The sequence below is a fragment of the Morus notabilis genome, unplaced genomic scaffold (genome assembly GCF_000414095.1).
Source record: "Morus notabilis unplaced genomic scaffold, ASM41409v2 Scaffold211, whole genome shotgun sequence".
Lineage (NCBI taxonomy): Eukaryota > Viridiplantae > Streptophyta > Magnoliopsida > Rosales > Moraceae > Morus > Morus notabilis.
In genome coordinates this window covers 127,641-140,640 of record NW_010360013.1, presented here as the reverse complement: position 1 = coordinate 140,640, position 13,000 = coordinate 127,641, and the positions used below count along the sequence as shown (strand labels likewise).

Genomic DNA, 13,000 nt, shown 5'->3' with positions numbered 1-13,000 from the left:
TAATTTGTAAATATGTATTTACTTTTTACATTGTATTTGTAATTTAATAAACAATGTAAGTTTGTACAATTTGTAATTCGTCACAAAATGATTGCACTCTTTTTTCCTTGCCAAGTTTTTATCCCAATTGGGTTTTTCTTGGTAAGATTTTTTATGAGGCAATCATGAATTACAAATTTAAAAATTAATAAAGAAATAATTTTTTTATATAGTTCGTGTGTTCATTTCAAATGTAATATATATATAAATTGTAATACTAATATATATATAAATAACTTAATATTAAAAAAAAGTTTAAAAAATTCGGGCAATTCGGGCGGGCTCGGGCCGCCGAATACAAGCCCGCGGCCCGTTCAAGGTGAAATTCGGGCTCGGGCGGGCGGCCCCAAAATCTCGGGCGGGTCGGGTTTGGGCTCGGGCAAATCCTCGGGCTTTTCGGGCGGTCGCGGGCGGCCCGTCCAAAGTTCCAGCACTACCTTCAAGGGCTGGCCCTGGCCCTTGTATTTTTTTTAAAAAAAATTTATTCAAAAAAAAATATATCATATGCCCCAAAAGATGTAATTTTATTGAATTGACGTAATAGGAGTACACATAAATGACTGCCTCGTTAAAAACCTTGCTAAGTAAAACCCGTGGGGAGATCGGGACAAAACCTTAGCGAAGGAAAAAAGAGTGCAGTAGCTAGGAATAGTAAATTACAAACCTAAGTGCTTCCAGAAGATTCTGTTATTTTTAAGTTAGAAAAATATTCTTGCATCGAATCATCTGTGTATTGTTGTTTTCGTCTTCTGGCATCTTCCCAGTCTTTAACGCACATTAGTCCCTCCAAGATGTCTGGATGCATTCTGCTTCTCTTCTCGTCAAGAATTCGATTGCTTGCGCTAAAAGCTTGCTCTGATGCAACCGTTGATACTGGAGTTGTCAGAATGTCACGAGCTATTATGGACAGTGTTGGAAAACGATTTGTCTTGCTCTTCCACCACTGTAAGATGTCTAGTTTGTCGTCATCGATTACAAAATTTGCTTCAAAATATTTGACTAGTTCCGTAGACGCTTGTGTTGAGGACGATCCTGCCATTTTCTCTTTCTTCTTCAAGAAACTCCACGACAATCCTTTAGGCCCCGAACTGGTAGTTGACGACGAATTTTCCTGTTCTTTTTGACCTGTGCTATATTTTGCTTCACACAAACTAAAAACTTTTTCTAACATTTTCTTAGCGTCAGTAATACTTAGTTGCATATCTATTTTTAAATTCTCTGCGGTAGCAGTCATCAATGATTCAGTTCCATCTACTCCGCCCATAGGATTTAAAATGGTTGCCAATGCATATAGGACAACCTAACCAATAACTTTTAAATTATTTTCCATTAAGTTAACTATATTTCCAAAAAGTTCTGTATCCCTATAATAAGAAAATATTTCTGAAATATTAAATAGTTGATGTAAAGCTAAATGAGCAGTATGATAATAAACTCCAGAAAGTAATTCAATAGCATTGTAAAAAACTTCTAGAAATTTAAAGAAATACTCACCAATCTGCCAATCTGTATCGAAAATCAAAAGTTGATCGTTCTTACTGTTTACGTACGTCGTGATAAGCTCCGAATAAGGGAGTGCTGCCTTCAACATTAAATAGGTGGAATTCCACATATGTCTCACGTCAATTGGAAACTTTCTTGGGCGCTTATGACTATTCCTGCAATATAGTTTGAATTCTTGTAGCCGAGTTTCAGAACTAGATATGAATGATAATGATTCTCTAATATTTGTAAGATTAGCAGAGATATGTTCAATTCCTGCCTGAACTACTAAATTAATTATGTGACATGCACACCGTTGATGAAAAATTTCTCCTCCAAATGCCGGTTTCAAACTACGTTTAAACAGATTAATTACAGCTGTATTAGCTGACGCATTATCAAAAGTAATTGTTAAAACTTTATCTTCTATCCCATAAAACCCAAAAATTTCCATTATTGTACTAAAAATAGCTGTTGCGTTATGAGGATATGGACATAAATGAAAACCAATTATTCTTTTTTGTAAAACCCAATCGTCATCAACATAGTGCGCTGTGACACATAAATATCCAGTTTTATTACACCCCTCCCACAGATCAGAAGTGCAAGACACAGTAGCATTAAAAGTCTTAAAATTATCAACAAGAGATTGTCTCATTGCATAAAAAACTTTCATGCAATCAGAACGAGATGTGTTTCTACTTACCCGTTTAAATTGTGGGCAAAAGGCTATCTGAATGAATTCTTCGAATGAGGCATCATCTGCAAAAGAAAGAGGCAATTCGGCACTAGCTAGAAATTTAGCTAGTGCCTCACGAGCACGTTGTGCATCGTATGTAAAATTTTATAACCCCTGTGATGTGAGTGATAGTGTTTGTTGGCGGGAGTCCACACTCCCACCTTGGTGCAACGGTAGACATACTTTCCAATGTCTATCCAGATGACCAGTACCCCCACCCTTTTTATTAGAAAAATATTTTTTACAATATTTACATACCGCACGAATTTCCATCTCACCTGTTTTTGGATTTGGTCGGGGCTCCTCAGTGAAATGCTGCCATGCCGGAGAAGTTCACGGTCTTTTTCCTCTACTGCGTTCTCTAGCTTCCTCGTTGTGTACTGAAGCATTATCCACCGGAGTATTTTCTGGTTCAGTGGGGGTGGGGTTGGAAGGCATCATTTCTTCCTCAAAAAATGTCTCATCACCAAGCTCAAGAAGAGTAGTTAATCAGGGAAGTTTGGTGAGGCCATTTTCTGGAAATTGATAGAACTTGATTGAACTTTGTAAATGAAAGAGCTAGAAAATGAATGAAGGTGAGAAAAAAGCTTAGAATCAAAATCAAAGAGAGAAGTTGAGAGATAGAATGAGAGTGAGATGAGAAGATGAGAGTGAATTATTGTGTGAGATTTATGGTGCAATTAAGGGGTATTTATAGGGAATTTTAGGGTTGAAATTTGGTTTTTTTCTGTTGGGCCCAACGTGCGGCACGTGATGGGCCTCCCGTTTGGCCCATCACGTGCCAAACGGGAGGCACGTGACAGGCCAAACGGGAGGCCCATCACGTGCCGAACGTTGGGCCCACGAAGGGCCCACTGGACCAAATGAAATGGGCTTCTTCGTGGGCCGTTTCGCGGGCTTGGGCAGTGCCGAATAAAGGCCGAATCAGGGCTTGGGCCGGGCCGATAAGGGCTGTGCCGCGGGCCTCCACGTGCTTGGGCCGCGGGCTGAGAAGTTGAGGCACAGCCCTAGTCCATTACACGTGCCGTGCCGGCACGGCCCGTAACAGTAACGAACCGTGCCGTGCTGAATCAGGCACTATTGCGGGCTGGGCCAGGCCGTCCATGGACGGCCCGGCCCATTTGACACCTCTAAATAAAATTGAAAATTTTATTTTTTAAAATATAAATGGTTGGCCCAATAAAATGTAGAGAACTATTAATTTAAGAGGGGTTAAATCTAATTTATACACATGCCTACTATATTAAAATTTAAACTACTATATTAAAAAAAAAAAAAAAGCTATTGGGGTCATGGCCTCCCCACCCCTGTCTCCGTCATTAGGGACAGGGACAGGAGAAGCACTCCCACTTGCTTTCGCGCTGATATACGTAATACTATATATTTTGTATAGCTAGTTAAAACCAAGCGCTACGCTTGTATATTCAACGTGTTATATATATTTTTTGGATATAATGATTTAAAATGTCCTCATATTTTTTTGTTGACTTAGTACTCTTTTAAAAGAGTTTAGTTTAGTAAGAAGTTATAAAATAAAAAACTTAAGTAGAGCATAGCTAAAAGGAAATAAAGTTTTTAATAGAGTAAATTAGAAAGTAAATTATTTATTGGATACATATTAAAGAATAGTATCTAAGAAGGTTATAAGGAAAAAAAATATTTAGGTAGAGATACATTTGAGAATATATGATATCAGTAAAACAACTAGAAAAAAAAAGTTCTATGAGGGCCACATATTGAAAAAGAATAATTAGTAGGTTCATATGCTAGAGAAACTATTTAAACGAAGATCAATTAGAGTAATATTATTTATGAGATAAATAGTCATTGAGAGTACCGTCAAGAGAAAAACATAAGTAAATATGGCGATAAGAAAAAGTATTTCGAGAAACACAGAAAATGAATTAAACTCCATAATATGGGCCTCATGCAGAATCGTCTTCTTGATCTCATCTATCTTAGGAATAGCTAGGGGGTTACAAAAATAAAATGCTTCATCCTCCCGGATTCTCCAATCTTCAAGTTGCTCTCCATTCTGGATTTGAATCCAAATTCCTTAGAGATAAGGATCCTGCCACTGATTCTGCTTAACTTGTTGCACAATGGCTGGTGTGGAGATCAGATTATATACCATTGTCTGGTTATAATCCTCATAGTACTGAAGATCATAATCGCTTACTACTTCAGTCCTTTTTCCAATCTTCCATGGCTAATGATGCCATAGTTATTGTAGTCTTCCTGCTAAGGGCATCAATAACCACATTAGCTTTTCCCGGATGATATTGTAGCGTGAAATCATAATCTTCCATGTATTCCATCCATCTCCTCTGCCTGAGGTTCAGATCTTTCTGAGTAAACAAGTACTTCAAACTCTTGTGGTCAAAGAAAACTTAAAACTTTGCTCCATAAAGATAACATCTTCATATCTTTAGAGCAAATATTACCGCTGCTAATTCCAAGTCATAAGTGGGGTAGTTCCGTTCATGTGGCTTCAATTGGCGAGATGCGTAGGCTACGACGCGTCCACCTTGCATCAAGACACAGCCAAGTTCACTCTTCGAGGCGTCAGAATATACCTTATATGGCTCTTCGCTATTGGGTATAATCAAGACTGGTGCACTTGTCAGTCTGGTCTTCAATTCCTAAAAAGCATGTTCGCATTCAGCATCCCATTCGAATCGGACTTCTTTTTTAGTCAACCGAGTCATCGATGTAGCAATGCTCAAGAAGTCTTTTATGAAACGTCGATAGTATCCTACAAGTCTGAGGAAACTTTGAATCTCTATCACATTCTTCAGCCTTTTCTACTGTAACACAGTCTCAATCTTGGAAGGATCTACAGACATTCCCTGTCTTGATATCACATGCCCAAGAAACTTCACTTCTATCAGCCAGAAGTCACACTTCTCTTTCTTCGTATACAGCTGGTGCTCACGAAGAGTCTGAAGAACAATTCACAAATGCTGCTCATGTTCTTCCCAAGTCTTCGAGTAAACCAGAATATCATCGATGAAAACAATCACAAACTGATCTAAGTAAGGCCGGAAAACCCGATTCATTAAGTCCATGAATGTAGCTGGGGCATTCATCAACCCAAAAGGCATCACCAGGAACTCGAAATGCCCATACCGAGTTCTAAAAGCAGTTTTTGGAATGTTTTCCTACTTAATCCTTAGCTGATGATATCCTGACCTCAAGTCATTCTTAGAGCAATTTCAATCTCAATTATATCCTTTGATTTCCTATTAGTGTGCCTTAATTAAATTTTAAGTTTCATTAATCATTTTATATTTCAACTCATCATTCCAAGGGCTTTGATTCCAAAACATGGATTAAAGATGATAATCCATTCACTCTAGGTCCCTAAATGAAGCTGATTTGGGTTCTTCTCGAAAACTGAGGTCAAAACAGTATTTTCAAGCAAAACAAGGTCAAACCCCATGTACACCAGTCGACCGGTGACAGAGATGTGCAACACCACCAGTCGACCGGTGGTGTACAATTCGGTCGACCGCATAGGTCGACCTGGTGGAATGCAATCCGATCGACCACATAGGTCGGCCGGTGGAGAACAGCGTGGAGAACAGCAAGGCGAGGAAACTCACCAAATTAGTCTAAAAATATGCAATTTTGAGTTCTAATTCGAAATATTTCAAAGGGAAATCACCCAATCCAAGTTCCAAATGACTAATCAAGTCCAAAGAATTAAAAATCCCTAATTTCTACCGGGATTTTACTCAAAATCCATAAAATCTATTTCGAACCAAAATAAGTTTTCTAATCCAAAAAAATCTGAGATTCAAGAGAAGTTTTTTAGAAATCCTACCTCAAATTCTTCTCTTGACGTTGAAAACTCATTTAAATCCTCCTTTGGTTCAAGATCCGATTGATTCTAGACAAAAATGGAAGAGAGAAAGAGAGTGTTGAAACGAGAGAGAGGGAGAGAGAGTGCACGGGAACAGAAAAGAAAAGGAGGAAAAAAAAAGGAAAGGAAAAGAAAAAGAAAAATGAAAATGAAAATGAAAAGACATGTGTACAATATTTAAACATTCCAGAAAATGTGTCTACACACACTTCTGGGATAAAAATGTAAATACTGAAAATATTTAAATTCCTTGGAAATATTTAAATTTACACTTCAGAAACATTTAATAAACAATAATTAATTAATTAAACCATATTAGGCACACTAATAAATCTTAATTATCTTAATTAATCTCTTTTAATTCCTCGATGTGTTACAATTAATGTAACAATTTTTATTTCCGTACATTACTACTATGATTATATTTTTATTTTATTAATTACTTTTTACAATAATAATTTTTATTTCTATTTTTTATGATTTATTCCTTTTATTTAATTATTTTTTATTATTGTAATATCATGAATTATATTTAATATTGGGTTTAAATATATAGTAATATACAACATTAATTTTTAAAATGAGAAAATTAAAATAAAAAATTAAAATATTATTTACAATGATAAATGTGGTTGTAAAAAATATATGTCACGTCAGCTAATTCTGAATCTTTTGTGACGACATAATTCGTAAAATGTCGTCGTAAATACTCAATGTCATAGCATTTTAACAATGTAACCGATGAAATAATTACAGCGACTCATTTGCGACGACTGCTTGTCGTCGTAAAAATTATTTTTACGACGAATCAATTGCGGCGACAGGTTTGCAACGACAAGTAGTCGTTAAAAATTCATTTGTGATGACTTTGTATTTTTAGCAACGACTTTTTGTTTCGTTAATAGCCTTTTTTCCTTGTACTGATATCCTAAAATTAGGATTACAAAGAGCATATATCTTTATAACGGCTCAATTAATTATTGCCACATTAATTAGATAAGTAATGCATTACAAGTTTTTTGTTTCTTTTTTAAGAAAACATGTTGGAGTACGGGAGAGTTTGTGTGTACATATAACTAACTTACAAGCTATGTGGAACGGATCAATATTCGTATGGCCCTATATAACACAGTTCACGCTTTTACTATATTATAACAAGAACAAGACACAATTTGGCTCTCACCACAAATTAATAATAATCTACCCCTATATATAATGTCAAACAATGAGGTCATACCATTCTTCATAAAGCATGCAAGAATACTAGCATCACAAATTACAAAAGACAGACCCAAGTTTGCAAAGTCTTGTAAGAAAAATTGAAGAGCATAAATCATGGCCTTTATCCCGTAATCAAAGATTTATTTTCTTATTATTAAACCAAACACTCAAAACTCGTTTTTGTCTTGCTGTCATTGGAGTGTTCCTCTCGTTACTACAAAATCCTATTGGGATAAACATTAATTAACGTTTTAATGGGTTAATAATTCCAAGGATGATATCATTACGCAAGAACGAGATATGTGTCAACCAATCACTAATCGCCAACCTATACTTTTAATCTTTAAACTTCCACATCTCCCAATGAATTTTTGTTCCCCAAGCCTAGTAATAAATTTGTAAAATAAGATCCCCAAGTAATACAAAGATCAGGCTGAATTTTTTGAAAACCCCCACGACCACAAGACAAAAAAGTGAAATCCAAGCATAACTAAGCAAGATTAAAAAGTCTTTTTGGAGTTCTTTACATGATTTTCCAAATATCTGATTATTGTAATCATCATGATTAGTCCTATGATTGGAGTGCAATATTCAACAAATTCCCATATCATACCATCGCTCATGGGACCCAACATTTTGGCGGCTTGATGAAGGACAGATCTTATGGTACATGTGGGTCCATGATATGAATTTTATAATATTGCCTATGTTTTAGATATACCATGAATTGAGTGGAAAATATTGAGCTGTAGAAGAAAGGGTCCCACTTCGACCATTATATGCCAGCTTCAGTGCGGTTTTACAGGCTTTCGAAGAGGGCAATCAAGCCCTGTATGATTGTTTTACCAAACCAAAAAAATAATTAAAAAATAAAAAGAAAAACTTCTATGTGATTTTTTTTTTTTTTTTTGACGCTAGAAACTTCATTGTGTTAGTACACAAACAAAATGTGTTAGATGTCTGTTTAGCCAATATAAATTAGTAATAATCACATTAATAATGTTTTTCCTTCTTTTTTTTTTTTTTTGCTACAAACATTAATATGTAACTGAGGTATTGATTTGATTTTCATGTCCATTCATTAAAATCCAAAGCACATTAAAAGGTACTATAATAGCATATAGAAAGCACAAACTTTTGACCTTTGGATTGGAGGGACATATTGGTCCCAATACCAATAGTTTGACGATGTAAACATGCCAATTATGTATGATAGTTAAATTATATATCTCCCAACTCCAGAATTAAGTGTTTACATCAATTGCACATTTGCACTAACAACAAACGGGGAGATTAGAACAACATAATTGAGATAGAAAAATGTGAACCCTGCCAATATTGAGATGATCATGATTTTATGAGCCCACAAGATCAAGAACATTTGGTGAACATATTATGATATATGGGTGTTAGGTGGCTATATGATGATATGCTTGAAATGAGACTAGGAATATATTTATACAAGTGGTCCAATATTAGCAGATTACTTAAGGAGAAGCCATACCTTGTATGCATGCTTAGCTAGCTACGACACAACATTATGATTATTGAATACTCAACTATGTGCCATTTGTCACTGACATGGGTTTTGATATATTATATTTGACTTGACTTTTAAAAAACTAATGTAGCCTTGTACTTCTTGAGTTGTCATAGATACATACCACAATTTGGGTTCACGGGGTTTAGCTAGAGATATCAATCATCATGGGGTTTTGAGCAGGATTATTTTTGGCTGCTTCCAAATCAAATCTGATTCGAGGTGGCTATTCATTTTTATTCAAACACTTGTTCGAAGAATTTCTTGAAGTGGCCAAAAGATGTAATTGAGTAAGAGGATATATTAGTAAATAATAAAAAAGAGAGGGTCATATTTGTAATTGAAGCAATTCAATTATTTGACACCTATAGAATTCCCCCTATAAAAACCCCCCTTGGTCATTTGAAACTTCTACTGAAAATAAAACTTTGCAAAACCATTTTCCGCTCAAGTCACTCACACTCTCTCTTCTTCTTATCTTCTCTTGGCTCTATTGAAACAATATGGCCAGTTCACTACCATATCTAATGGAAGATCCAAAGAAACCCTACAAACCAAAAGTCAAAGGGATGTCCATTTTTCCCTTCATTTTCTCAATCTTTATTTACATTTCCATCTTCTACAAATTCAACCTCTCTCCTTCAACTCTCTTCAACAACACCAAGTTTTGGTTTCTCATATCAAACACTCTCATCCTCATCATAGCTGCTGATTATGGTGCATTCTCTTCGTCCAAAGACAAACAAGGCGTCTACAATGAGTACTTCATGCACAACGAATTAAGGCGTAGTTCTTCCTCGTTTGTTTTGGAGTACCAAGAAATTGCCAAGAAAAGCAACGTCAACACTCAAAAACATGAAGATTCGGTCGAGAAAATGCAAGAGAAGAAAGAAAAAGAGATTAAACCCCTAGAAAATAAAATGCAAATTATGGCCATAAACGAGCACGAAAAAGCTACTTCTATGACTCAAGAAGATCAAGATCATATCCAAGAGAAAAGGATTGTCCACGTTGGTAAGAAGTCAGACTATGAAACAAAAAAGAATATTAATGAGGGAAGAAAAAATAGTATTTATAGGAGAAGTAAGTCTGAGAGGGTTAAAAAAGTGGTGATTGACGAGAGTAAAAACAGTGTAGCTTTGAGGAGGTCAGAGACCGAAAAATATGACCAAAAAAATGAGGGAGAGGTGATGAATGAGTTCTCAAACATGTCGGATGAAGATTTAAATAGAAGAGTTGAAGAGTTCATTCAGAGATTTAATAGACAAATTCGGCTTCAAGCGCGGGAATATTATGATAATTAGAAATTACTTCCGTCCAAGTTTACAGAGAAATGTTCCACAAAGTTTTGTTGTCTTCTACATTTTCCTTTTTTTTTTTTTTTTTTTTTTTTTTTTTTTCAATCAACTTTGTTACTCTTCAATTAATATTAGTGTAAATGCTTTGGACTAGTACTGCTAGCAAAACCAAATAAAGAGCTGTCTATTTCCATTGACAAATTTTCCTCTCTCTAGAGATGGACTTTTTCTCGATAGTAGGTGTATAGCTAGCCAGGGCTCACATCAAATAATTCTACAATAATTATGGTGACACTCCTCATGCATGTAGCAGTACTGTTAATAAATAGACCAATACATTAGTACTCTTGCATGCATATATATAATCATTTCTGTGCGATTCCAAAACTTGAATCATATCCCTTCCTAGTTCCTAATTAGATAGAGATCACTCAAAAGGGGGGATGATTGATAGATATCACAAAGTGACCGGATCACCTCTAATGCAGTACTACTATTTAATTTATGGGATTTGGTAAATATAAGGATGATTCTGGCCAATGCATGAGTAATGCTAGAGACCCCAATTCAAATTTTAATTTTTGTATATTAATTAATGTGACACGTGAATTGTCATCTTTTTATTAGTAGATACAATCTCTTTCATTAATTGACATGACAGTGTTTTAAACACCCGTTAATAGAAAAATGACAACTCACATACCACATCAATTGGTACACAAAAGTTAGAATTTAAGTTGGTGTCCTTAGTATTTTCTCTTTTAATTTTAGGTTCATTCTCACTTTGTCCCTTAAATTCTAAATACTCCTACTTTACTCTTTAAACTTTGAATTAATCCCACTTCTCCTCTAGTTAAAAAAGAGGAGAGTTAAGTGATGTTATGTAGTCTTTTTTGGTTTGTTTTGGACAAAATTTGAACATGATGGATTAAGTGAGACAAATTTAAATTTGAGAGGACCAAATGTAGGTTTTTTTTTTTATAAAAACAAAAACAATTAGAGGACAAAATGGGAATAACTTAGCTTACCAAAAAAAAAAGACAAAAAAGACTGAAGAGAGTTCTGGTCTAACTGAATAATTTTCCTTACCAAAAAAAAAAAAAAGCAGACACATCCATAATTTAGCTTTTCTGTATTTACAGTAGTATTGCATTTGAATTATCAAATCTAGTGTCAGTAGCTTTCAAGTACTTCAAATTAAAAAAAGTAATATTGACAAATACCTCTTGAAAATGTATGAGTCGATGATTTTTATTTTTTATTCTTAATTCATAACCTTTTTTACTAAATAATTACACTAATAAAAGGGTATTTATCAAAAATAAGAAGTAAAAGTTCAGACTCATATACTCTTAAAAATAAATTATGTAATTTTCTCAATTAAAAAACTTAAAACAACTGGCCTGATGATCAAGATGTATAACTTATGACATGATAAGTCATATAGTTATGTCCTTATAAGGTGATCTGGGTGGCATGAATATAGTCATCTCTATTTGAGTTGGATAATTTTGGCGCATGTCAAAATTATAAAGTTATTTATACTATATACAATTGTATATATATTAGTACTACATCTCATATTACGATAAAGGATAGTACTTTTGTTGAGCGTAGACATATACGGTACTTTATAATAAACCCATTAACATAGATACACCTTTTAGTGGCAACTAATTGATCAAAATGAAAATTTGTACAGTATTACGTATAGAGATCAATACGTGAAAGCTAATAATAATAATAATAATTAATTTGCAGCAAAAAAATTAATTAATAATTATTATTGACAATTATTGTACTGATTATGAATAATTAATTTTGAAAGAGCTTTCTGTCTATTTAGAATTCGTTGGTTTCTCAGAAATTATTGTAATGAGGAAGAAATAAGCAGAGTTTGAAAAATACTTTCGTTTAAACATATATTATTTTGTCAATATATCACTATCCACGGACCAATGTCTTAGTTAGACATATCGATAAATGTCAAACGCAAATAATAATAATATATAAAAATAATCCAGAAAACTGATAAATAATTATCGACCTCAAGCTAACAAGCCAGAGAGCAAAGACAGAAATTGATCATTTGCTACTACCTCGGGCAAAAAAAAAAAAAATGATGCTGGTAACGAATTTATTGCTACAAATTTCCTTGAGAAAGCGCTCTTTTAAATTGGTGCGCACAATTTCCTTGAAAAATCAAGTAATGCTTGTAAATTGTAATTATATGGGGCTAATTGTTTGTGTTTCTTATTGTTAGGAAAAAACACACCTCTACGTTCATGCAACAAAAAAATAAACTGAATAAAACTAACAAAAAAATAGAGAAGACAAATATTTAGGTGGTTCAGAAAAATTTCTTACGTTTATAAAAGAGAGAAAAATTCACTAACAGTTTCAGAATTACACACTCAACAAAATTTCTCACTTTCTCTCTCTACCCAAAACCCCTTACACCCTTACCTATCTCTCTCATCACTTTTCTCTCTCTCACAAAAGAAGACACTCTGTCTCTATATTTTTCTCTGAGGACACATAAAACTTTATACAAAGCACTTATTTATAAATTCCTAATAACTCTTGTTCAAAAACTGAAAATAATAACTTACCTACTTTCTCTATTTACCCAAATTGTAGCTTGTCTTTTAGCCGATTGAAGGAATGATCTTATTTGGATCGTTATAATGTTGATTACAATAAAGATACTGCTGGGAATACTTTAGACTGAGATAAAATTAGTTTTTTTAAGTAAATACATTTATGGCATGTTTATTTATGCATAATCAGAATGACCATGAATTGAAATGGACAAG

The 13,000-nt window shown here is 34.2% G+C and overlaps 1 protein-coding gene across 1 annotated transcript; it reads left to right on the top strand.

The window, feature by feature from the left end:
* The first annotated feature begins 9,318 nt into the window (after window positions 1–9,318).
* LOC21388811 lies at window positions 9,319–10,190 on the top strand. The gene has a single exon (XM_010095609.2). It carries the CDS (start codon window positions 9,390–9,392, stop codon window positions 10,188–10,190), a length of 801 nt encoding a protein of 266 aa, XP_010093911.1. The 5' UTR covers window positions 9,319–9,389.
* Window positions 10,191–13,000: the final 2,810 nt, after the last annotated feature.